Source organism: Myotis lucifugus, unplaced genomic scaffold (assembly GCF_000147115.1).
Source record: "Myotis lucifugus unplaced genomic scaffold, Myoluc2.0 scaffold_845, whole genome shotgun sequence".
Classification (NCBI taxonomy): Eukaryota; Metazoa; Chordata; class Mammalia; order Chiroptera; family Vespertilionidae; genus Myotis; species Myotis lucifugus.
Genome location: NW_005871893.1, coordinates 44550 through 67750, shown reverse-complemented (window position 1 = coordinate 67750; position 23201 = coordinate 44550). Strand labels below are relative to the sequence as shown.

General features: G+C 60.8%; 2 protein-coding genes across 3 annotated transcripts; one reads left to right on the top strand and one right to left on the bottom strand.

Moving 5' to 3' along the window:
• Positions 1–7: 7 nt before the first annotated feature.
• On the top strand, positions 8–14110 carry PLCB3 (phospholipase C beta 3). 2 transcript variants are annotated; one of them, XM_014448518.2, is made up of 32 exons: positions 8–109; positions 325–393; positions 482–622; positions 860–939; positions 1020–1073; positions 1157–1232; positions 1334–1369; positions 1401–1465; positions 1928–2094; positions 2186–2332; positions 3211–3451; positions 3628–3712; positions 3790–3976; positions 4653–4855; positions 5671–5767; positions 5845–5929; positions 6221–6345; positions 6830–6984; positions 7064–7225; positions 7899–7998; positions 8085–8189; positions 8384–8475; positions 9681–9834; positions 9921–9956; positions 10113–10305; positions 10741–10882; positions 10968–11044; positions 11159–11248; positions 11338–11395; positions 11692–11778; positions 11863–12082; positions 13266–14110. In XM_014448518.2, exons 1-31 carry the CDS (start codon positions 107–109, stop codon positions 12064–12066), a joined length of 3516 nt encoding a protein of 1171 aa, XP_014304004.1. In that variant the 5' UTR covers positions 8–106; the 3' UTR covers positions 12067–12082; positions 13266–14110. The 2 variants fall into 2 exon arrangements, with proteins under 2 accessions (XP_014304004.1, XP_014304005.1); XM_014448519.2 differs by lacking the exon at positions 13266–14110 and adding an exon at positions 12170–12477.
• Positions 14111–14541: 431 nt separating this feature from the next.
• Positions 14542–23126, bottom strand: BAD (BCL2 associated agonist of cell death). The gene is made up of 4 exons (XM_006106546.3): positions 22971–23126; positions 22521–22715; positions 15867–16060; positions 14542–14995 (listed from the first exon to the last, which is right to left on the bottom strand). Exons 2-4 carry the CDS (start codon positions 22705–22707, stop codon positions 14870–14872), a joined length of 507 nt encoding a protein of 168 aa, XP_006106608.1. The 5' UTR covers positions 22708–22715; positions 22971–23126; the 3' UTR covers positions 14542–14869.
• Positions 23127–23201: the final 75 nt, after the last annotated feature.

Here is a 23201-nt window from a genome sequence, read left to right as displayed (position 1 = left end):
CTTGACCCCTATTGTGCCATCCCTTCCCCAGGAGGCCTCCAGTCGGAACCTGGTGACCCTGCGAGTGGACTCCAATGGCTTCTTCCTGTACTGGACAGGACCCAACATGGTGAGGGCGGGCGCTGGTGCGGCTCACTCAGGTCGCGGGCCCCTGCCCCAGACCCCAGCTGCCGCTGACCCCTCCCTTGTCTTGCCGGACAGGAAGTGCTAAGGGCAGGGGCTGAGGCAGGGGTGGCCAGGCCTTGGCCGGGATGGGGAGCTTGGGGGCCCTGGGATCTCACCCTGTAGCCAATGAGGACCCAGCCTGGCGTCTGGTTTCCCCAGGAGGTGGACACACTGGACATCAGTTCCATCAGGGACACACGGACAGGCCGTTACGCCCGCCTGCCCAAGGTGAGCGATGGGGCCCAGGACTAAGCATGGGAGTGAGGCGGCGGGGGGTAGGGATACCCCTCCTCACCCTTGGCTCTAACCTACTCAGGACCCCAAGATTCGCGAGGTGCTGGGTTTTGGGGGCCCTGATGCCCGGCTGGAAGAGAAGCTGATGACGGTGGTGGCCGGGCCAGACCCAGTGAACACAACGTTCTTGAACTTCATGGCCGTGCAGGACGACACAGCCAAGGTGGGCTGGGGCTGAGCGGTCGCCCCGGGGAGTCACCACCCCACTAGCTGAGTCAGCCATCCCTTAGTGAGAGCCTGTTGTATACCAGGCTGTTCTCTGCCCTGAATTCTCACCGTCCTCTGACAAAGCAGTATGTAAGCACTTACTGTGTACCACACCCGGTTCCGCACGTGGGCTGTGGCCGAGCCAGCGCCTCCGGCCCCACTCACCCTCTCCCCCTGCATCCTGACCCCTCAGGTCTGGGCCGAGGAGCTGTTCAAGCTGGCCATGAACATCTTGGCTCAGAACGCCTCCAGGAACACCTTCCTGCGCAAAGCGTGAGCCCCAGGCTTGCCTGGCGGGTGTGGGGGTGCAGGTGGCCGTCCCCAGGGCATGAGCCTTCTGCCTGTCTCCCCAGATACACAAAGCTGAAGCTGCAGGTGAACCAGGATGGACGGATCCCGGTCAAGAAGTGAGCACCCCTTCCCTTCGCCACCTTGCCCTGATCTTGGTGACCTTTGCCCCCACTGACCTTGACCCCTCCCATCTGTTCAGCATCCTGAAGATGTTCTCAGCAGACAAGAAGCGGGTGGAGACTGCACTGGAGTCCTGTGGCCTCAATTTTAACCGGGTGAGGGGGCTGGGGGCAGGGGCCGGGTGGGTATCATGGGCACCTGCTTTCGGGGCTGGCTGCCCCTGGGTTCTCACCCCCACACTCCTCTTGGCCCCCAGAGCGAGTCCATCCGGCCTGATGAGTTTTCCTTGGAAATCTTTGAGCGGTTCCTGAACAAGTTGTGAAATCTTTGAGCGGTTCCTGAACAAGTTGTGTCTTCGGCCGGACATTGACAAGATCCTGCTGGAGATGTGAGCAGGGCTGCGCCCGCTTACCTGGGGTTCTTTCCAGCCCAGGGGGGCGAGGGAGCTGTTGGGGTCCCAGTGCACGGGCTGTGGCTGAGCTCAGAGCCGCTTTGCCCGCAGCTCTGTTCTCTGCTGCCCGGTTACTTCCATTGGCCCAGGCTGGGGACGGGAACCAGGCGCTCAGACTGCTGGGGACTCGCCTGAGCTCACACAGTGAGGGAGGGCTGGAGCTGGGTTGGGTCCAGGGTCTCGAGGCCTGGATTGGCAGGCCGAGCACTTGGTCACCTCCACAGCCCTTGCTAATGCCAGTGCCAGTGTCGAGTGGAAGGGAGTGGATGGGGAAACTGAGACTCAGAGGAGAGACTTGCCTAAGTCCCAGTCAGTGGGTGCCAGCTCTCTCTGCCAGGGCGAGGGCTTGGCGCAGGGCCTGGCGAGGCTTCAGCCTGACCCGGCTTCCCGCCCCGCCAGAGGTGCCAAGGGCAAGCCGTACCTGACCCTGGAGCAGCTCATGGACTTCATCAACCAGAAGCAACGGGACCCAAGACTCAATGAAGTGTTGTACCCGCCCCTGGGGCCCTCCCAGACCCGGCTGCTCATTGAGAAGTATGAGCCCAACAAGCAGTTCCTGGAGCGAGGTGAGCCAGTTGGGCGGGGGTGGGGGGTGGTGGGCAAGGACGGGAGCAGGGCCAGCTGACCCTGACCCCGCTGATCCGCCCGGGCCCCCAGACCAGATGTCCATGGAGGGCTTCAGCCGCTACCTGGGCGGGGAGGAGAACGGCATTCTGCCCCTGGAGGCCCTGGACCTGAGCGCAGACATGACCCAGCCGCTGAGCGCCTACTTCATCAACTCCTCACACAACACCTATCTCACAGGTGAGCGAGCTGCCCGCCGCTGGCCAGGAGGGAGGAATGGCATCGTGACCTTTGCCTTCCGGCCCTTCCTCCTTTTGGGGTGGCCAGTACCAGGCAGGCTGGCAGGGAACAGACAGCCTGCCGGGGGGACCAGGCTCCTCTGCATGGGTGCGTCTCGGGGGTGGTCTGGAAGGCTTCCTGGGGGAAGGGCCGAGGTGGCTTGGGAAGGAACAGGCTGTGCAAAGGCCCAGAATAGAAGACTCTTGGTGCTTTTAAGAAGCAGAAAGGAGGCCGGGAGGAGGGGTGGGGAGGCGAAGTGGGGGGGCGGGGACAGGTAACGGGGAGAGGGAGGTAGGACTAGACCCAGCAGGGAAGGCATTTGGATGTATCCTATGTGATCAAGAAAGGCCTTTTGGAGGGTGTTGAGCGGGTGTGTGACCTGGTATGATCTGGAAGGATGACGCCAGGCGCTCTGCAGAGACTGGATGGGAGGCAGGGAGGGGCCTGCTGTCCTCCGGCAGGAGCGATGGAGGCTGTTCCAGGGCAGCAGCGGTGGAGGGGGAAGGGGGAGTGAGGGGCCATGGGGGCCTCGGGTGTGACTCGCTGGTGGGATGGGAGACGGTGGGTATTTAGGTGAGAGGGAGTGAGCCCTGGTGAAGGAGCCACCCGTCCGCCGGCGCTGGCAGACGCTGACCGCGTGGGTGGGTGCCAGGGGCTGGGTGGGGGCCTGGGCCCTGCTCTGGAGAGACGGTGCTGGTTGTTCCGTGAACTCGGGATGATCAGGGGCTGGCCGCCGTGGGGCTCTCTGTGTCCCTAGCCTGGCCTGGTTCCGAGGGGCCTGGGGAGGAGGGGGAGGAGCCGGGCTGGCGGGCGCTGTGGTGACAGAGCCGCGCCTCCAGCCGGGCAGCTGGCCGGGACCTCCTCGGTGGAGATGTACCGCCAGGCGCTGCTGTGGGGCTGCCGCTGCGTGGAGCTGGACGTGTGGAAAGGGCGGCCGCCGGAGGAGGAGCCCTTCATCACCCACGGCTTCACCATGACCACGGAGGTGCCGCTGCGGGACGTGCTGGAGGCCATCGCTGAGACCGCGTTCAAGACCTCGCCCTACCCGGTCATCCTCTCCTTCGAGAACCACGTGGACTCGTGAGTAGCCGCTGATCCGTCGTCTGGCCCAGCATCCTCTAACACAGAGGCTCCTGGGGACCCCTGACCACCCAGGGCAGCCTCCCTTGTGGCCCCTTGGACGGCTCCTGTGACCTCTGACCCTGGAACCTTGCACTGACCCTGAGGATCTCTGACCTCTGACATTGGCCCCACAGGGCAAAGCAGCAGGCCAAGATGGCCGAGTACTGCCGCTCCATCTTTGGGGATGCGCTGCTCATCGACCCGCTGGACAAGTACCCGGTACGGGGGCTTGAGCCGGGGCAGGGCGTGGGGGGTGAGGGTGCCCCGGCTGGCCCTGACCTGTCTGTGCCCACCAGCTGGCCCCGGGCGTCCCCTTGCCCAGCCCCCAGGACCTGATGGGCCGCATCCTGGTGAAGAACAAGAAGCGGCACCGGCCCAGCACGGGTGTCCCCAACAGCTCGGTGCGCAAGCGGCCACTGGAGCAGAGCAACTCGGCCCTGAGCGAGAGCTCCGCCGCCACCGAGCCCTCCTCCCCGCAGCTCGGTATGACCCGGCCCGACCTTCGACCCTGATCCTGACCCTGACCCCCACCTCACTGGACCCAGCCCTCCCTTCTGCTCCCAGCACCACCTTCCTCCTCTCCAAGCCACTCGCACCTCCTCACTGAGTGTGGGACCTCTGACCCCTGGCCCCAGGCACCCACCTCACTGAACTAAACCCAAATTGGATTTGGCTCCATCGAACTGACCCCTCAACCTCAAACCCCACCTCACAGAGCCTCCCCTCAGCCGGTTCTGGTCTCTGCCTCAGTGAGCCACGTGCCCTGCTTTGAGTGTGATCCTCAGACTTCAGACGCCTGTCCTGTGACCCCCGTCCTGTGACCCCACTGAGCTGCCCACTTGACCTCTCATGCTATTGAATCCTCCTTACCTCTGACCCCTGACTGACCCCTGACTTGGAACCTCGCCTTGTCATCCTTTATCCTGGCTGCGCCACCCTACCTACGTTCTTGATGTCAATAACTCCGAGCCCTGACCTTTGACGCCCTCTGCCTCATCACTACGTCCAGCTCCGACTCTGCCCCTCTCCAGCCTCCCTGTCCTGAGAGTCCCCTGGATCCCCCACTGAGTCACTCCACACCCAATGGGCACAGCCCCTCCCGCTGCGGGGTGTCTGTGTGTGTGCCCTGACCCCGGCCCCCGTGCCCCGTCCTCTGCAGGGTCCCCCAGCTCCGACAGCTGCCCAGGCCTGAGCAATGGGGAGGAGGCGGGTCTCGAGAAGCTGAGCCTGGAGCCTCGGAAGTCTCTGACTGAGGAGGGGCCACAGCGGGGCCCTGATCTCGGACCTGCCGACCGTGAGGAGGAGGAGGAGGACGAGGAAGAGGAGGAGCAGCCAGACCCCAAAAAGCCGACCACGGATGAGGTCAGCCTGCCAGTGGGAGGCGTGCACTGGGCCCCCTGAGGGCTGGCTTTGGCTGTAGTCAGACCTCCCTGCTCTCCTGGAGTTTGGGGGGGGGGGGAGCATGGAGAGGGGAGGAGAGATCTTAGGTAAACAAGCACGGAAGCAAATGTGAGATTATGCTCGAGACGGGCCGGGGAGGGCTGAGCTAGGGTGCCGACGGGGTGGGGAGAGGGGAGGAGGGGTGTCTGACCCGGGCAGGGAGCTTGGGCGAGCAGATCAGAGGAGGGAGCAGCTGTGGCAGGGCCGAGTGGTCAGGAGGGGCCCGCAGACCAGGAGACTGCTGAGTTCTGAGGAGTGGAGGTGACAGAACAGTCCGTCATGAGGTCGGGTTTGGGGGGACCCAGAGTGGGGAGGGTGGGCGGGCTGCGGAGCTCGGCAGCATGGGGGTGTTTGAGTCTTGCCGAGAGGAGATGGCAGGTAGTGGCTGGAAATACCGTAATGACTGGGGATGGAAAATCGGGGACCTGTCTGCATGTGGCTCATTGAACCCCTGAAACTGAGTGAGAAATTCCAGCTTCCAGAATAAGGGAGCAGGAGGCAAACTAGGAGGGTGGGGCCCGGGCACATTGGCCAGGCCCCGGGAAGATTTCAGGGCGGAAGGGCCCAGGGCTGACGGGCCAGGGAGGGGCTGGGGCCCTTGCTGAGGCTCCTGGGTGGCGTGATTGCCGGGGCAGGAAGAGGGTGGGAGCCTCCTTCATGGCGCAGGGCTGGTGAGGGAACGTCCGGCTGGTGGCTGGGGGACATGACACTGCTGACCCTGTGTCTGGGGGCCACAGGGCACTGCTAGCAGTGAGGTCAATGCCACTGAGGAAATGTCGACACTCGTCAACTACATCGAGCCCGTCAAGTTCAAGTCCTTCGAGGCTGCTCGAAGTGAGTGGGGTGGGACACGGTGGGGGTGGGAGCCAGCTTGGCCCTGCCAGGCCTGACCCCCCTCTGGCCACCCCCAGAGAGGAACAAGTGCTTCGAGATGTCGTCCTTCGTGGAGACCAAGGCCATGGAACAGCTGACCAAGAGCCCCATGGAGTTTGTGGAGTATCCTTTGGTGGCACTGGGGCCGTTGGGCCAGGCTGCGGGCACTCGGAGGCTGGTCAGATGTTCTGACCCCACTGATGCCGCCCGCACAGGGTTCTGATGCTCCAGCACCCCCGTCTGGGTTTTGGAGGGGTCGGGGAGAATGCACAGGGGCTAGGCCAAGAAGTGGGGGCCCAAGGGGGTGAGCCCAGGCCGGGAGGAAGGTTCCCAGGAGCTGAGGCTGGGCCTGCAGCGCGGGGCTTCGGGCAGGAGGGGCGAGTGCTCGGCGTGGCCCCTGACTGCCAACCTGAGATACAACAAGCAGCAGCTCAGCCGCATCTACCCCAAGGGCACCCGCGTGGACTCGTCCAACTACATGCCCCAGCTCTTCTGGAACGTGGGCTGCCAGCTCGTGGCCCTCAACTTCCAGACCCTGGGTGAGCACTGGCCCCCTCGACCCCTGACCTCCGGCCCCCATCCTCACCGACTTCTGCCCCATGACCCTGCTAATTTATTTTAAATAGATTGTTATTGATTTCAGAGAGGAAGATAGAGAGAGAAAGAGAGGTAGAAACATCAATGATGAGAGAGAATCACCGATTGGCTGCCTCCCACATACCCCACACAGGGGATCGAGCCCGCAACCTGGGCATGTGCCCTGACTGGGAATTGAACTGTGACCTCGTGGTTCATGGGTCAGACGCTCAACCACTGAGCCACGCCGGCCGGGCTAATTCTGTCTGAATGGACCTCTGACTTATCCCAGATTCCCAAACCAAACCAAACCCCCGCTCCTGACCTTCTTCCGTCTAATCCTTCCTAATGGTGGACCCCCGATCCCAGTTGTTCTGACCCTGTTGATCCCCGGTCCCCCTCCGCACGGCACTGTCCTTCCTGACCCTCCTCCCGCGCTGCCCCCAGATGTGGCGATGCAGCTCAACGCAGGCGTGTTCGAGTACAACGGGCGCAGCGGCTACCTGCTCAAGCCTGAGTTCATGAGGCGGCCAGACAAGTCCTTCGACCCCTTCACCGAGGTCATCGTGGATGGCATTGTGGCCAATGCCTTGCGGGTCAAGGTGGAGCCAGGGAGGCCGCAGGCCGGGGTGTCCTGGGGGCGGGACCCTCAGCAGCCGCCTCACCCTCCTGCTCCGCCAGGTGATCTCGGGGCAGTTCCTGTCGGACAGGAAGGTGAGCATCTACGTGGAGGTGGACATGTTCGGCCTCCCCGTGGACACGCGGCGCAAGTACCGCACTCGGACCTCCCAGGGGAACTCGTTCAACCCCGTGTGGGATGAGGAGCCCTTTGACTTCCCCAAGGTGAGCCTGGCGCCTGTCCACCTGCTGGGTCTCGGGGGCAGGGGGGACCAGGTGCATGGTGGCAGTCAGGCATGGAGAGTGGGGGTGCCGAGGCACCTCAGGGCTGGGCCTGGCACCTCCAGACTTCTCCCCACGTCCTGCAAGTCCCAGGGTCAGGCTCAGGTGCCCGCCCTCTGCAGGGTGAGAGAAGAGGACGGGAAGGTGAGGTGAGGGGGGGTCCCATGGCCTTGCAAGAGGAGTGGGCACACCTGTCCCAGCTCCCAGACAGGAGCCTGAGATCAGTCACAAGTCCACACCGGCTGCTCCCCACCTCCCAAACGGACTGGAGCTCTGAGCCCAGCTGGGCCGGGGTGTGGCCTCAGTGCCAGACTCCTGGCTCACTCTCCGGTGATCACCGGAGATCACCACACCTGACCTGTCCCATGGTAGTGGTGCTGGGAGGTGGGTCAGCCTGTTCCTTTGGCTCAGGGGCTGCTGGCTGCTGGCTGCCGAATGGGCCATGTGCCACGGAGGGTGGGTCTACCATGGGCTCGGTAGTGATAGTGACGGGTGTTAGTCATTGGGTCATCTTGTCCAAGGGTCCCCGCTGAGCTCTGGCCTTGGTGGCTGTGGGCAGCTGTGGCTCAGTGGCCAGGGGTCAGCTCTGTGACTTAGCGCCAGTCTGGGCCCTCAGGTGGTGCTGCCCACGCTGGCTTCGCTGCGCATCGCGGCCTTTGAGGAGGGCGGCAAGTTCGTGGGGCACCGGATCCTGCCCGTCTCTGCCATCCGCTCAGGTGAGGCCATCTGGGCTCTGGGCAGCCCGGGGCAGTGTGTGCCGGGACCTAGTGGGGCGCATTCACCTTGCCCTCCGCCCTCCCAGGGTACCACTACATCTGCCTAAGAAACGAGGCCAACCAGCCTCTGTGCCTGCCAGCCCTGCTCATCTACACGGAGGCCTCTGACTACATCCCCGACGACCACCAGGGTGAGCCGCAGGGGCAGGCCACGCGCGTGGGGGACAAGGGCGCCCCCCACCCCCCCGCCCCGGGTCTGGGAATGGCTCAGCTGAGTGGCCCCAACTGAGGGTGGGTTCTGCAGTCCCTTCAGGAGACCAGAGCTGGTGGGAGGGTGTGGCCTGGGGTTCTGACTCCCAGGTCCTTGCCCTCTGCCCCGGCCCAGATTATGCAGAGGCCCTGATCAACCCCATCAAGCATGTCAGCCTCATGGACCAGAGGGCCAAGCAGCTGGCCGCCCTCATCGGAGAGAGGGAGGTGAGCCAGGGCAGCTGGGGTCGCTGGGGGTGAGGGTGCGGGTGCGGGTGCGGGTGGGGGTGAGGGCTGAACTCCGCTGGCCCTGGTGGAGAGGCACCTGCGCCTTCCCTGCCCCCTCCGTCTGCACCAGCCCATTCCACTGGCGCCCACTCCCGGCCGGCGGTCTGGCGCCTCGCCCCGAGAGGGAGAGGGACTGTTCATGGCCCTACAGCAAACACCAGTGTCATCTACCCTCTGCCCGAAGGCCTGTTCCCCTTTCTGGATTCTTCTCTCACCCAAACCAGAAAATAAAGCCAAGTGAATGCTGGGCGTCAGCTCTTTCACCAACTTGGCTCACCTACCCCTCCCACCACCTGAGCTTGCCGTCCCCAGGGGAGAGATGGAGACACTGAGGCTCTGAGTCACAAAGGCCTGGCCTGGGCCTTCAGCCTCAGCCTGTCCACCGTGCTGCCCGGTGTGCAGCTTCTCACCGTCGGCTCAGCGGCCCTGGGTCACTCCGCATTTTAAGGAGGCGAGACCCTCCCTTCTGCGTGTGAGAGGCCTTCAGGACGCACCAGGCTAGATTCCTCCAGCTTCACGCAGGGCCCGAGAGGGGGTGCGGGTTCTGCCACTCCACCAGGGCAGTTGGAAGCCACAGGAGCTTTTACTACGGCTCCTGTGCGCCATGAGATGTCAGTGGCTTCTGTGGGGAGGGGTCAGGAGCAGAGACTCGCCCGCACGTCTAAACCCAGTCCCCCGGGGCCTGCGGCAGGCAGGGAGAGGCCGCTGCCTGAAGCTGTTAGCCGGAGAGGCTGGTGCCCACTCTGCACTCACTTCCTTCGTTGATTTAATCAGGAGCTAAGTAACTAGGAAGATGAGCAGCTGTGGGCAAGGGTGGAGACAGGAGGAGACTTGGGGCCGGGCCAAGGCTTTCCGGAACAGTCTGGAAGTTCCTGAGCACAAGCAATGGGGCCCAGCATCCTAGAGACACCCTCTCACATTATCCCCCACCTCACATTGTCTCCCCCACCCCATGTGGAAAGGGGTTTAGACCCCTTGTTTCTCGTGTAGTTGTCTAACAGCCCCATGTTACGGATGAGGAGCCCAGGGCCAGCGGGCAGAGGGAGGCGGACCAGGGGCACGGGGCAGCCCCTGGAGGTTGTAGGGGACAGAGGGGCCTGGAGAGGACAGTGTTCTGGAAAGAGCATCCTGCTTCCTCCCCACAGGCTCAGGCTGGCCCGGAGACCAGCCAGGAGACCCAGTCTCCGCAGCAGGGATCCCAGCTGACCCCAAACCCCACACCCAGCCCACTGGACACCTCTCCCCGGCGGCCCCCCGGCCCCACCACCTCCCCCACCAGCCCTTCCCTTAGCAGCCCAGGTAAGGGGCGGCCTGGGCCTGGGGTGGCCTGAGGGGAGTGGCTCCACTGTCCCCCGGCTTTTCACAGTCCGGCCTCTGCTCCCCAGGTCAGCGGGATGATCTCATTGCCAGTATCCTGTCAGGTAGGGCCCTGGCTGGTGGGGGTGGGGCCATCCCAGGAGGGGGGCCTGTTCTGGGGGGGGAGCTTCTGGAGGAGGCAGGACCACTCCTGGGGGTGTGGGTGCCCCTGCAGGGTTGGCCTGGCCCCGCCCAGCCCGCCTTTGCTCTGCTGCTCACAGAGGTGGCTGTGGCCCCGCTGGAGGAGCTCCGAGGCCACAAGGCTCTGGTGAAGCTCCGGAGTCGGCAGGAGCGCGACCTGCGGGAGCTGCACAAGAAGCACCAGCGGAAGGCATTTGCTCTCACCCGCCGACTGCTGGACAGCCTGGCCCAGGCCCGGGCCGAGAGCAGGTGCCGGCCCCGGCCCGGTGTCCTGTGAGTGTCCGGTCCGCCTGTGTGCGGTGTGCTGCGTGCATCGACGTGAATGTGTGTGCAGGGGTGTGAGTGTCTCCTGCACTAGGCGGGCACGGAGGATGGCAGGGTGACCAGGGGACTCTCCTTGACCCCCAAGGAGGAGGGTTTGGTGCCAGGGAGAGAGAGAGGAGGCTTCCGTTGCTCAGTCCCACCCTCTTCCCACCTGGGAGCCATGCCTCATTGGAAGACAACAAGAGGAGCATGTGTTTGAGAAACTGTTGCCCAGACAGGCTCCCATCATTCCAGTGAAATGAACTGGCCCCTCATTAGCATAATAAACCCCGCCCCCGGGGCGGTGTCCACCATTGCCAGCTGGGAAATGCCCTGCCCCCCCTCTGCCCTCCCAGCCCAAGTTCCTGTGATGCCCTGAGCATCACTGGGGGGTGCTTCCCACAGAGTCGGGGAGGACAAGAAGGAGGAGGAGGAGGAGGTGAGGCGGTACCAGGAGTTCCAGAAGAGACAGGTGCAGAGCCTGCTGGAGCTGCGGGAGGCCCAGGCCGACGCCGAGGCCGAGCGGAGGCTGGAGCACCTGAGACAGGTGAGGGGGTGTAGTCAGGGAGCGCCTGCTTCTTGGACAGACCTGTCATTAGCCTGTCTCACCTGCTGGTTACCTGTGTCCACAGGCTCTGCAGCGGCTCAGGGAGATTGTCCTGGATGCTCACACCACTCAGGTCAAGAGGCTGAAGGAGATGAATGACAGGTGAAGGCACAGGATCTTGTCTGGGGGGTGGCGGGGGGGCTCCCTGGTGCCGGGACAAGGGCAGAGCCCCCAGTCCTGCCACTGACCCTTCCTCTTCCCCCACCGCTCCTCCAGGGAGAAGAAGGAATTGCAGAAGATCCTGGACAGGAAGCGCCACAACAGTATCTCAGAGGCCAAGACAAGGGAGAAACATAAGAAGGAGGCGTAAGGGCCTTGGGGCGGGAGCCACGTGGGCGCTGGGCAGGCCGGGCGGGGTGCCGGCAGTGGGCCCACTCTGCCTTGCTCCTGTGCAGGGAGCTGACAGAGATCAACCGCCGCCACATCACGGAGTCCGTCAACTCCATCCGCCGGGTGAGTGAGGCTCAGGTGCCTCCCTCTTCCTTCAGTCATCAGAGACCCCGCTCCTTGGTGCTGGCCTGGTGCCCTGGAGGGTTCCCAAAGCCTTGCCCTCCGGACCCCACCGCCCCTCAAGCCCACACCATCAAAGCCAACTGTCTCTGACCGAGCCCCATGGCTCTGGAGGCTGGGCCTGGAGCATTAGCCACAAGGATTAGTATCTCAGACCCCTGGCCACGCAAGGAGCCTGGCCCCTCCCTCAGGACCGTGGCTGAGCTCTTGTCCCCCCGCGCGCCCCCCCCCCCTGACAGCTGGAGGAGGCCCAGAAGCAGCGGCATGAACGCCTGGTGGCCGGGCAGCAGCAGGTCCTACAGCAGCTGCTGGAAGAGGAGCCCAAGGTGAGTGCTCGGGCGAGGTGGGCACTCGGGCGGCAGGCGGAGTGCTAGGTGGCCCGTCCTGTGATCCTCCTCCTCCTCCCACAGCTGCTGGCCCAGCTGGCCCAGGAATGTCAGGAGCACCGGGCCAGGCTGCCCCAGGAGATCCGCCGGTGTCTGCTGGGCGAGAAGTCGGAGGGGCTGGGGGACGGACATCTGGTGGCCTCTGCCAGCAATGGTCACGCGCCTGGGAGCAGCGGGCACCTGTCCGGTGCTGAATTGGAGAGCCAAGAGGAGAATACGAAGCTCTGAAGTGGCTGAGCAAGAGGTGGCCACCGGGCCAGGGTGGGCGCTGGGAGGAGGCCGGAAGCCAAGACACTAATGCTCTTTTTTTCTTTTAACTTTTTATCTTTAGAAATTTTATTTTTTTAAACTGAGGCGAGCACCCTGCACTAACTTCCTTCCTTCACCCTCTCGGGGCCCCATGAGTCCCCGGCCCCTCCTTCCTGTCCTTAGTCCTCAGGAAGGTGCTGGGTCACTCTGGGCCAGAGAGCTTGAGCGGGGCCCTTGCCCCCTGTGGCACCCACACCCCAGAGTGGGAGCTATGCCCTCACTTCCCCGGGGAACACCATGCGGAGACAGAGCGCTGGGCAGTAGGGGTCACATTCTTTCTCTATTCTCTGGGGACTTTTTTTTTACGTGAATAAAAGTGGATTTCAGGGACCCTGTGTGCAGCGTGGTTTGGGGTGGGGCAGTGCTAGAGAGGACCCTGGGTCGCAGGCCCTCTCTGCCCCTTCTTCTGGGGCCTCAGTTTCCTCATATATAAAATGGGCTTGTGGGCACTCTGGGGTTGAGGTCAGGCCCCCAGTGATGGGGTGCGGGTTTGAACCTTCTTCTTTTTTTTCTTTTTTAATTAATGTTTTTATTGATTTCAGAGGAAGGGAGAGATAGAAACATCAATGATGAGAATCACAGATCGGCTGCCTCCTGCATGCCCCCTACTGGGGATGGAGCCCACAACCTGGGCCTGTGCCCTGACGGGGAATCGAACCCTGACCTCCTGGTTCATAGGTTGATGCTCAACCACAGAGCCACACCTGCAGGGCTGGGTTTGAACCTTGATACCAGCTTGCCTGGAGCCTGCAGATCTTCCCAATAACCTGCTACCAGAGGCCCTGTGGCCTCCCCCAGGCTTTCCTGCCCCTGTACCCTCATTTTTCTCCCTTCTGGGCTCTTGTCCTCTCTTAATGGAGGCTCAGGCCCTGCCCCCTTCCTTTTGCCTAATATGTCCCAAGGGCCCAGCATCTTCCGCTGAGGCTGCTCTGGGCTCCATGAGGCAGTTGACTCTGTGTCAGGAGGCGGACTAGGGGTGAGGCTGGGCAGCGATAGGTGGGAAGTGGGTGGGCCTGGCAGTGACCCGTGGGAGAAGGGAAGCTGGCGGTCGTAGACACGGGCTGGGAGACCCAGCGCCCCCTCCTGCCTGTGAGGGAGATGTTATGCCTGTTTTGCAGGTGAGGAAACTGAAGCCCAGACAGAAGTCCCGTGTGCCAGGCCAACTCAAGGTGTCCTGACCTGGAGGCAGGGCAGGTCTGAAGCCTCCATGGCAGATGGTCTACAGCTGGCCGGGCGGACCTGCTCCCTGCCTCCGTCCTGCCTCGGGACAGCGAGGAGTGGCAGAGACCCGCGGCGCGGCGAGGGTGCGGCTGGGCTCTGCTGCAGGGGCAGGCTGGCACTCCTTCAAGGCCTCTCCCAGCTTCCTGGCTGAGCTTCCCCGCTGCCTGCCTCCCTCCTCCAGAGGAAGGCAGCCTCTTATCTGGGCTTATCTCCTGCCAATTGAGTATTTTCTTTCTTTGTTTTTGCTGCAGCCTCAGGCAAACAGATGGGGTGGGGAGGCCGGAGAAGCTGGACTTCCAGAGTGGGGGCTCTCCCAGGGCAGGGGACCTCCACTCTGGGCCCTGCTTCTGGGGTCAGTCCTTGTCCTTTCCCCAAATCTGTCCACCGCACTGTGTCCAGGCCCCGCAGCAGCCAACTCCTACCTTCTTGGCTTGCCTCCTCCTAGAGAAACACTACACGCCAGTCCCCTGGTCTTCAAAGACCAGGCTAAACTCCAAACTCCTGGGTATGACATACGAGCCCCTCAGAAGCCTGGCCTCTGCTGCTCCCCTCTCCTTCCAGGGTCCACTCTTTCCTCTCCCCTGAATGACAGCCCGCTCCCCCAGCTCTCCCTTCGAGTCCCAGCTCTAACTCACCGGCTGTCTTAATTCATCTCTGTGTACCCAGCACCAATCACGGGCTCATCTGTAGGGGGCGCCAATAAATCTTTCTGAAGTCGAGCTCGGAGCTCTGCTCCCAGGTCCTGCAGCTTCTCTGGTTCCCTATTTATCACTCTATTCACAGCCCTTGGCCGGCCTTCCGCCACCCCCTCCCCCGTCCTGCGCGCCCAGCCAGCTCCCCTAGCAGCGCTGGCCCCGGGCCGGCCACACAGTAGCTGTCCTGAAGGACTGACCCAAATAGGAACAAATGACCCTCCCCGGGGGACGGCGGCACGGTTTGCAGCGCACGGAATTCCGGCGGCCGGCCGGCCTGCGGTCCCCAATTACCAGATTAGAGATAAGGGCCTGGAAGTCCCTGGGGCTCGACTGGCCAAGAGGCCCAGCTCCGCTCGCCGCCTCGACCCCTCCCGCCGCCACTCAGAGCCCACGTGCCCCTTATGCACAAGACGGCGGCGCCTCTGAAACTGCCAGCGCTGCGCTGCCGCGAAGCCCCCAGCGACCGACAGGAAGCGCGCGGCGTAGATGGGGGCTTTATTAGCACATTCCGTGGCGAGCGGCAGCCGCGGGGTCACCGCGAGGAGAGGGTTCTGGGGGTTCCCACCAGCAACTTGGCGCGGGCGCCGGGGGCAACCCACTTCCAGCGGCTGAGGGCGGAGGAACTTCAAAACTTCCGCTGAGTGGGAGCCTCCGCAGTCCCCGCACACACCGGAAGGGAACCCGGCTCCGGTCAGGACTCCTCCTTCCGACACGGGGAGACCGGATCCTCTGCGGAGGCGACTTCCGCCCACACCCAAGATGGCCGCCGGGCGGCGCGCAGGGGCGCTTCCGCGTGGGAAAGAAGGTCACTGGGAGGGGGCGGAGCCTCCTCTCCCCGAGTTCCGATCCCACCAGGACTGGAAAAAGCGCGTCCAGCTGGACTTTTGCCACATCTGCGTTGCTGTGCCAGCGCTCTTCGGGCGAGGGAGACCCTTCGGTGGGAAGACGGAAGGGTTAGATGAGTTAGCAGGGCCCGCCATTCCGGAAGCCCATCTCTAAGATAGAGACCACGGCCCCCAGCATGCCCCGTACCGAGGGGGTCTCCTGACCACTTTCCTAAGCAGGAGAGATCACTGGTTTGGGCCCTTAGGGGCGGGCGGTTAGATCCTGACGCTCCGTGTCGGGGGCGGGGAGAGAGGACCGGAGGACCCCGTGTGTTAGCGCGAGAGCCGGAGGTCTACCACCGGGAAGATGGGACCGCAGCCCGAGAATTAAAGAAGGGGTCCGAGGGGTGCTCTCCCTCCACGGAGCACGCCTGTGCCGTTCCCCCACAGGCACGTATTCCCTAAACTCAGGGACCCCACGGGACTTGCAACCAGGGGAGCAATGGGCAGCGGCAGCTCCGGGGCTAACTCCCTGAACCTGTCTCCAAGACCCCCTTTCTCTGATTCCCCAGTGAGCTAAAGCAGCCCAGCCTGGGCTCTCCTGTTTATGCTTCTACGCCCTTCCTTGTTTCACTCTCCTAAGTATGTTTTTGCTATGATCGGTACATTCTTGCTTGCTTTACTTAAAAAAAAAAAGGAAAGTCCAAAATTAAAGGCAAAGAATCCGGACACCTGGAAGGGGTCGGCTGGGAACACAGATGCCCATGGGCTTTGCGTTCCACGGATTTGGGGCTCCAGATCTCGGCCTTCTGGAGCGAGGTCTGGACTACAAATCCCGGCATGCTCTGGGACTCGAAAAGGGACCGGTCCTGAGACTGCAGGTCCCGGCCTGCTCCGGGAGCCCGAGGGGAGGGGGCCCGGAAGTCCAGGTCCCGGCATGCACCGGCGCTGGTCCTCCCCTTCGTCGCGCCGCGCTCACCTTAAAGGAGCCCTGGAACTCGTCGCTCATCCTCCGGAGCTCGCGGCCGTAGCGCTGTGCTGCCCAGAGGTTTGGGGGCGCTGAACGCGAGCGGCCGCGGAAGGGGCTGGGCTCCCCCTCCTCGGTGTCGTCATCCTCCTCGGTCCCCGTGGGGTACGAGCTGTGGCGACTCCGCGGCTCCACAGACCCAGCGCCTGCAGAGAGGGTCGACAGTGCCGGCCGGCGTGAACCGCAGCTCCTCTGCGCCCCAGCCTTTGCCCCTCTGGCCGCTGATGCACTTGTGTGCACAACAGCTCCAGCTCCCGCATGTAAATCGAGGGAAGCTCCTGGAGCTTTTGTGAAGATCTGAATTAACTTCTCATTAACCCCACAAATCGTAACTGAGCCCTCAGTGTATAAAAGGACCTTCCGCTGTGCCTGGCACAAAATCAGGGCATAAGAAATGGTAAGTTACAGTTATCCGTGCAAGGCCTGTGGGTTGCTAGCTCTTTAATCATCGCCATCCTGCAGCAGAGCAGGCCAGTCCCCTGGATGAGGAGGTTCCCGGCCCGGCCACAGCGCTGAACTCCAGCCCTGCAAGCCACCAGCCGTGCTCATTGCTTCACTCCTGGGGTACGGCCTGCAGGAGACCCTGGAGAACCAGGGGCAGCGGCCATGTTTGTGCCTCCCACAGCACCTGCACTGGAGAAAATGTCCTGACCAGCGTGTTGACTTTTCTAGGTAATATTTATGGAGCACTTACTCTGTGCTGGGCCCTGGGCATGGCCTCGTTACCCTCTTAACCATGTGGGGAGTGAGTACTAACTGCCCGTGTTCTACAGATGGAAACAAGCTAACAGGGTCAGGCGCGCCCAGCTGTGAAGCTCTGAGGCTGCAAGTGCCTAGAGGTTTGTTGGAATCCAAAGTCCAATGATTATCCTTTGAGTTTCACCTCTTTCCTTATCCACCCACCTTCACTCTCTGAACCTGTCTTCGCCTCCGTGTGGGGATCAACCCAGCCCTTATTCCCAGTGACTGTGGAAAGGTCACAAAATAGAGCATGAAAGTGCTTTGTGAACTGCAAGTGCGTGACGGGTCATTATTCTACTGAGTTGGGAGTTTGACTTGTGTACTGTGTGCCATCCCCCCACTTCTGCCACCCCCACCCCATATCCACATCAACAAAGACCTAGAACTACTCCTAGGAGCAAACACCCAGACCCACGTAATAGCGTGGAAGGTGGGTCTGGAACAGGTGCCCAGAGCTGCTCGGCATGCGTGGCAGGGCCGGCTGTCAGGGAAGGCATTTTGAAGGAAGGTTTTGAAGCCAGGGGGTAACAGTGTCTTCTTCTCCCTCCAGAAGACCTTCAGCAGAGCCCTCCGGCCAGCTGCAGGGGCTGCAGGGCCTCCAAGGGTCCCAGCCCCAGATACATGGCTGAGAAACCCAACAAGGGAACAGAGGGCTGGGTCCAGAAAGGCTTAGGCCAAGAGGGTGTGGTCAGAGCGCCTGGCTGTTCAGGGCTTCACCAAAGCCCAGGCCCGAGGTCAGGAAGAGCCCCCACAAAGCCCTTGAGGATGGAGGTGGCAGTGGGGAACAGACAGCTAAATCAGGAGTGGGCGGGGATAGGGACCAGAGGAGCCGGGAATAGGAAGACCCCTGACAGGGTCAGGCCCATCTGCAGGTCACTTCCCAGTTCTGTGGGAGGTGGGAGGTGAGGCAGGGGCAGTAGCTAGGTAGGTCGCACCTCAACCATATTTGCTGCTTTCATAGCCTGAAGCCTCCTACCTTCCCAGTGAGGTGGATGCCTAGCTCTCCCTATTTTACAGATGAAGACTCCGGCACCCAGAGGTTAGGAACTTGTCTGAAGTCACACAGTTGGCCATGTAAGTGCTCAGGAAATGTCAGCTATTCCTCTCCTTTACCAGCTCTGAGAACCCAAACAGCCACCACACTTAGGTGCAGGGCCCGAGAGAAGGGAGGGGCGTGATCTGCAGATGCACTGCCCCCTCATCAGGAATCACAAGCAGAAGGACACTTGGTGTGTCACTGAAGAGCTTCACTTGCGTTCATTCATCGTGTCCTCACACCCTCGCAGGGAGGTTACTCACTGTCCCCATTTGGCAGTGGAGAAAACTAAGGCACAGAGAGAGTAATTTGCCCGAGGTCACTCAGCCAGTAGGTAGCAGAGCAGAAATCTAAACCTGAGTCTGGCTCTAGCCGGTTTGGCTCAGTGGATAGAGCGTCAGCCTGCGGACTGAAGGGTCCCAGGTTCGATTCCGGTCAAGGGCATGTACCTTAGTTGCGGGCACATCCCCAGTAGGGAGTGTGCAGGAGGCAGCTGATCAGATGTTTCTCTCATCGATGTTTCTAACTCTCTATCCCTCTCCCCTCCCCTCCTCTCTGTAAAAAATCAATAAAATATATTTTTTTAAAAATTTAAAAAAAATAAATAAATAAACCTGAGTCTGCCTCCAGGGCCTGTACCCCTCATTCTCATGCCTCAGGCGCCCCCTTGGGGGCCCAGGTTGGAGAATGCACCCTGGCTTTCTGCTTATGTCAGCTTCAGCTGGAGGCTAGCCTCTGGGGTGGAGGGTTTTCACCAAAGCAGTGGATTTAGCAGTGCAAACTCGCCACTGTCAAAGTGACACATTTGTGTCAACTGGAATTTTAAAAGTGTCCTATTTACTAGAAAAAACCTAGGAGATTTTTGTGAACCCGTGGGGAGGGAACATGCCATCTGAACCATCCCACCTCAGTCAGCAGTCACCCCTGCACACTGCTGGGCAGGCAGAGGTGGCCTCTCCCCACTTCAGGAAGGTCAGGAAGAGGGAGGGGGCGTGGCTTCTCTGGGTGGGAGCATGGGTGGGTGCCTAGACCTGCCCACTCACACCACCCTCTCAGGGTGAGCCTGGGGCTGGAGTGGGGCAGTGGGAGGAGTCTATGGCTGGAGATACCCCACCCCCCAGCAAAGCTTTAAGTTCTTTACGCCCATTGGGCTTCCAGGTAAGTGGGTGGGACTTCGGCGAGCATCATCCTTGCAGACTTAAACAGTAGCCTGCAGACAGTGAGGCAGTGAAGCTTTGCCATCAGCAGGGCTCTCCCACTGCCTGCCCCCAGCAGGCAGAGCAGCACGCAGCCCGTGTAGCTTCTAGCACCTGCAGGCTCAGGCCCGGACTCCCTGTGTACCCTAAAGCCATTTGGGGACCAAAGCCCCTTACTGGCCTGCAAAGAACATATACCCCCATCTTGCTCAGAGCTGACGAAAGCAGAAAGCAGGGGCTGGCAAATGTCTTCTGTAACGTCAGAGAGTAAATATTCGGGTGTTATGCAGGGACATGGAAACGAATTTCATATCATTTTCCTGTTATGAAATGTTCTTGGACCTGTTGTCAACTATTTAAAATTAAAAAAAAACATTCTTAGCTCATGGTCTGTACAAAAAGAGGGATTTAGCCTGTGACTATGGTTTGCCAACCCCTGCTCTACACCCAACTATGTCTGTCCTCTGTCTGAAACCTTCAATGGCTCCCTATTGCTTATGAGATAAAGTTCAAACTCTGGAATGGCTTTTAAGCCCTTACATTCTGGTTCTAACCAATACTTCACTTGTTTGCCACCAGGGGGGCAGTGGTTATTCATGTCTTCCTCTGCTTAATGAATGGCAACTCCCGGGTCTGCTCAGAGCCTGGGCCAACTCATAGTAACAATCACGATGATCACAGTAATAGTAAGAATAGCATACACTCCCCTGTGCCAGGCACTGTTTCAAAACACTTTTCCTGTATTAACTCATTACAACCCAGTGAGGTGGGACTGGTTCTATCCCCATTTAACAGATAAGGAAACTGAGGCAGAGTAAGTTAACTGACCTGTTCAAGCTCCACCTGCTAATAAAGGGTAAAGACATGTTTCAACCCTGCAGCCTGGCCCTGGTGCCTAGTGCTGAGCTTTTTCTCCCACTGGGTGTCCTTCCCTCTCCACCATCCATCACCCACAGCTCACCATGCACCAGCCCCTCCCAGGCACTGGGCTACGTGCTGGGCTGGCACAACACGTAGGGTGGCTGCAGTCCATGTCCCGGGGACACTTACAGTCCAGCGGGGGCCAGAGGCAGGGAGTATGAAGAGTGAGGGGACCCTGCCCATGTGGAGGAAGGCAGTGGCTCTGCTGGGTCACTGGCACTTAGGGATCTTTTATGGAAAAATCACTTGCTTTTTAGACATTGAAAAGGTTTAAGAAATCCGCCGACCAGTGTGGCTTGGTGGTTGAGCATCAACCTATGGACCAGGAGGTCATGGTTTGATACCTGATCAGGGCACATGCCCAGGTTGCAGGCTTGATCCCCAGTAGGGGGCGTGCAGGAGGCAGCCAATCCATGTTTCTCTCTCTCCCTCTCCCTGCCTCTCTCTGAAATCAATAAAAACATACATTTTTTTAAAGTGTAAGAAGTCCTGTGTGGTGGTGTCTGTTTTCTCCCCACAGCCCTCCTCGTGGCATCGCCGTGGCTCCTTATTGCTGCTTCAGACCGTCCCCATGCCCTCCTCCCTAAATCTAGTTTCTCAGGATGTGCCAGCCCCCCTCTCCGTGCCTCGGGCACCCCCAGCCCCAGGTCACACCCCTACTTGTGCAGGAGGGTGCTCCAGCTCCCTCCCTCTCTCCTTTGCCACTCCATTCCTAGAACAGACGTGGTCCTTCCCACCTCCTGGCCTTTCCTTTCCTTGACTTCCTTCACCCGTCCTCACTCTCCTTCCCCCGGGCAGAACCTAAACTATTTAAAAACATAAAAACCATTCTTAGCTCATGATCTGTACAGAAAGAGGGATTTAGCCTGTGACTGGTTTGCCAACCCCGGGTCACCATCAATAACTCTGTCCCAAGCCGCCACAGGCTCACCACCACCTCCTACAGGCCCTGGTGATGCCCTGGATGCCTGAATCCGATCACTTGGCTCTCCTCAAAGCCCTCCCCTGTCCTCACGCAAAGGAAAAGTCAAAGCCCTTACACTGCCTTCAAGGCTCTGCTCAGCTCCTCTCCCTCTCCTTTAATTCCCGCCTCTCCAACTCCCTGCCCTCACTCCGTCCCCTCAGGCCACACTGGCCTCAGGGCCTTTTGCCCAACCCATCCCTTCCAGATCTCTCCACTGGTAGCCGCAGGGCTCAAGCCTTCATCCCTCCCAGTCTTTGCTCAAACGGGTGCTTCTCCCCAAAGCAGACCCCGGCCACCTCAGTTCAGATCACTCCCCTGGCCCCCAGTGCTCCTGATCTGGAGAAAGGAAAGACTCTATCATTTACTTGTGTGTTTGTTTATGGCTTGTCTCCCCCACTGACTAGAATGTAAGAACCACAAGGGCAGGGACTGCTATCTCTTCTGTTCACTGGTGTCCCCTGGCAGCTGGGACCGCACAGGGCACAGATTAAATACCCAGTACAGAGGAGGAGCAGCCAGGTGAGAGTGGAAAGCTGTTGGGAGCAGAAATACAGCAAGTGCAAAGATCTGGACGTTAGAGTGTGTCTGACAGCGTGTGCCCGTGGGCTGCGGAGGAGCCTTCTTGCCCCTGGAAATGGGGGGAGGGTCATTTAGGCTTCAGCAGGCAAGGGGCCTGTTCTTCTTTTTTAAAGTTTTTTATATTGACTTTTTAGAGAGAAGAAGGGAGGAAGAAAGAGAGAGAAATATCAATGTGAGAAACATTGATTGGACAGCACGTGCCCTAGACGACTAGGGATTGAACCCCGCCACCTTTTATTTTATTACTATTTTTTAAATATATATTTTTATTGATTTCATAGAGGAAGGGAGAGAGATAGAAACATCAATGATGAGAGAGAATCATTGATTGGCTTCCTCCTGCACGCCCCCTACTGGGGATCGAGCCGGTAACCCCAACACATGCCCTTGACAGGAATCGAACCCGGGACCCTTCAGTCTGCAGGCCGACTCTCTATCCACTGAGCCAAACCGGCTAGGGCCCCCACCACCTTTTAGTGCACCAGACAACACTCCGATCATCTGGGCCACAGCAGCCAGGGCTGGGGGAGGGGGGGATAGTTTTTGTTTTCAAAAGATCTCTGTGGTTTTTCTGAGGTGCCAAGGCCTGTGCCAGGCCCTGGGAAGTGGAGACAGAAATGGTCACTGCCCTCCAGTGCCCATCCTTCCATTGGGCCTATGCTCCCCCCCCTCCCCCCCCGCCCCCACACACACAGACTAGCTGCCAGGGAGGACTGTCCACCTCTAGTGGTTACTAGCCTCTGGCAACCAGCAAAGATAGCCCTGGTGTGGGTGTGAGCCACAAGTTGAGAAAGAACAGACCTGGAGGCTTAACCCTGCTTTACCCCAAGGGAACCAGCAAACAAGTGTGACCTTAGGCAAGTCACTTCCCCTTTCTGGTTCACTGCCTGACCCTCAGTGATTTGCTGTGGTCCTACCCTAACCGCCACATTCTTTGAGTATTTCCCAAGCACCAGCACTATAATTACTCTCCTAATCACCCTAACAGCCCACAATGGTGGGGATTCATTGCTCTGTTTTACAGAAGAGGAAAGCTGAGGTCCAGAGAGGTTGGGGACTTACCCAAAGCCACCCAGTGAGTGTGGATGAGGCTGAGGTGCAGGGAGCTACTGGGCTGGGAGCAAAGTGGACAGGCAGGTGGTTGTGTGTGTGTGTTGGGGGGTGCCTACCGTCATGGTGGCTGCTGCTGGCCGGCTGGCCCTGCTGGTGACCAGCTTCCCCCAGGAGACCTGGGACCGTACTCCAGTGCTTGTTGAGGCCTGGGGGCTGGTCCCCTGTGGGGCAGGGGCCCAGGCCCCTATCTGCAGGGCTGGAGTCTTCCTGCTCACTGTGCTCAAACTCTGGGATCTGGAACATGCTCTGGGCTGTAGGGGCGAGAAGGTAGGTAGTTATGGCCCAGCTGGGGAAACGGTCGCTGGTGGGGGCGGGGGAGCAGGCGCCCCTGTTCCCTCTTCCACCTTAGGATCCCGGGTCCGCCCTGCCTCCCAGGCCCCAGTCTGTCCCCTGAGTCCGGCCGGGCAAGCTCAGCCCGTCCACCCAGAACCGCCATCTCCTTCCGGAACCTTGGTGCTGCGGAGCCCCAGACCCCCGCCCAGGCTTCGGCGGCACGCAAGACTCACCCCAAGCCCGATCTCGAGGCCCCTGACCCGAGCCTGCGCCTCCCTCTAGCCCGGAGGGAGCCCGGCTCTAGTTGCCTGGGCGACGGGAACTGTCACCGACGAGACCCAATCGGTTATGGAAATGTCACCAGGGCCGGTCAGGAGGCGGGGCCACTGTCGGCCCCGCCCCCGTGGCCCGGCCCCGACCCCGGGCCCCGCCTGCCTCCCTTCCTGGTCCCGAGGGCTCTTCTC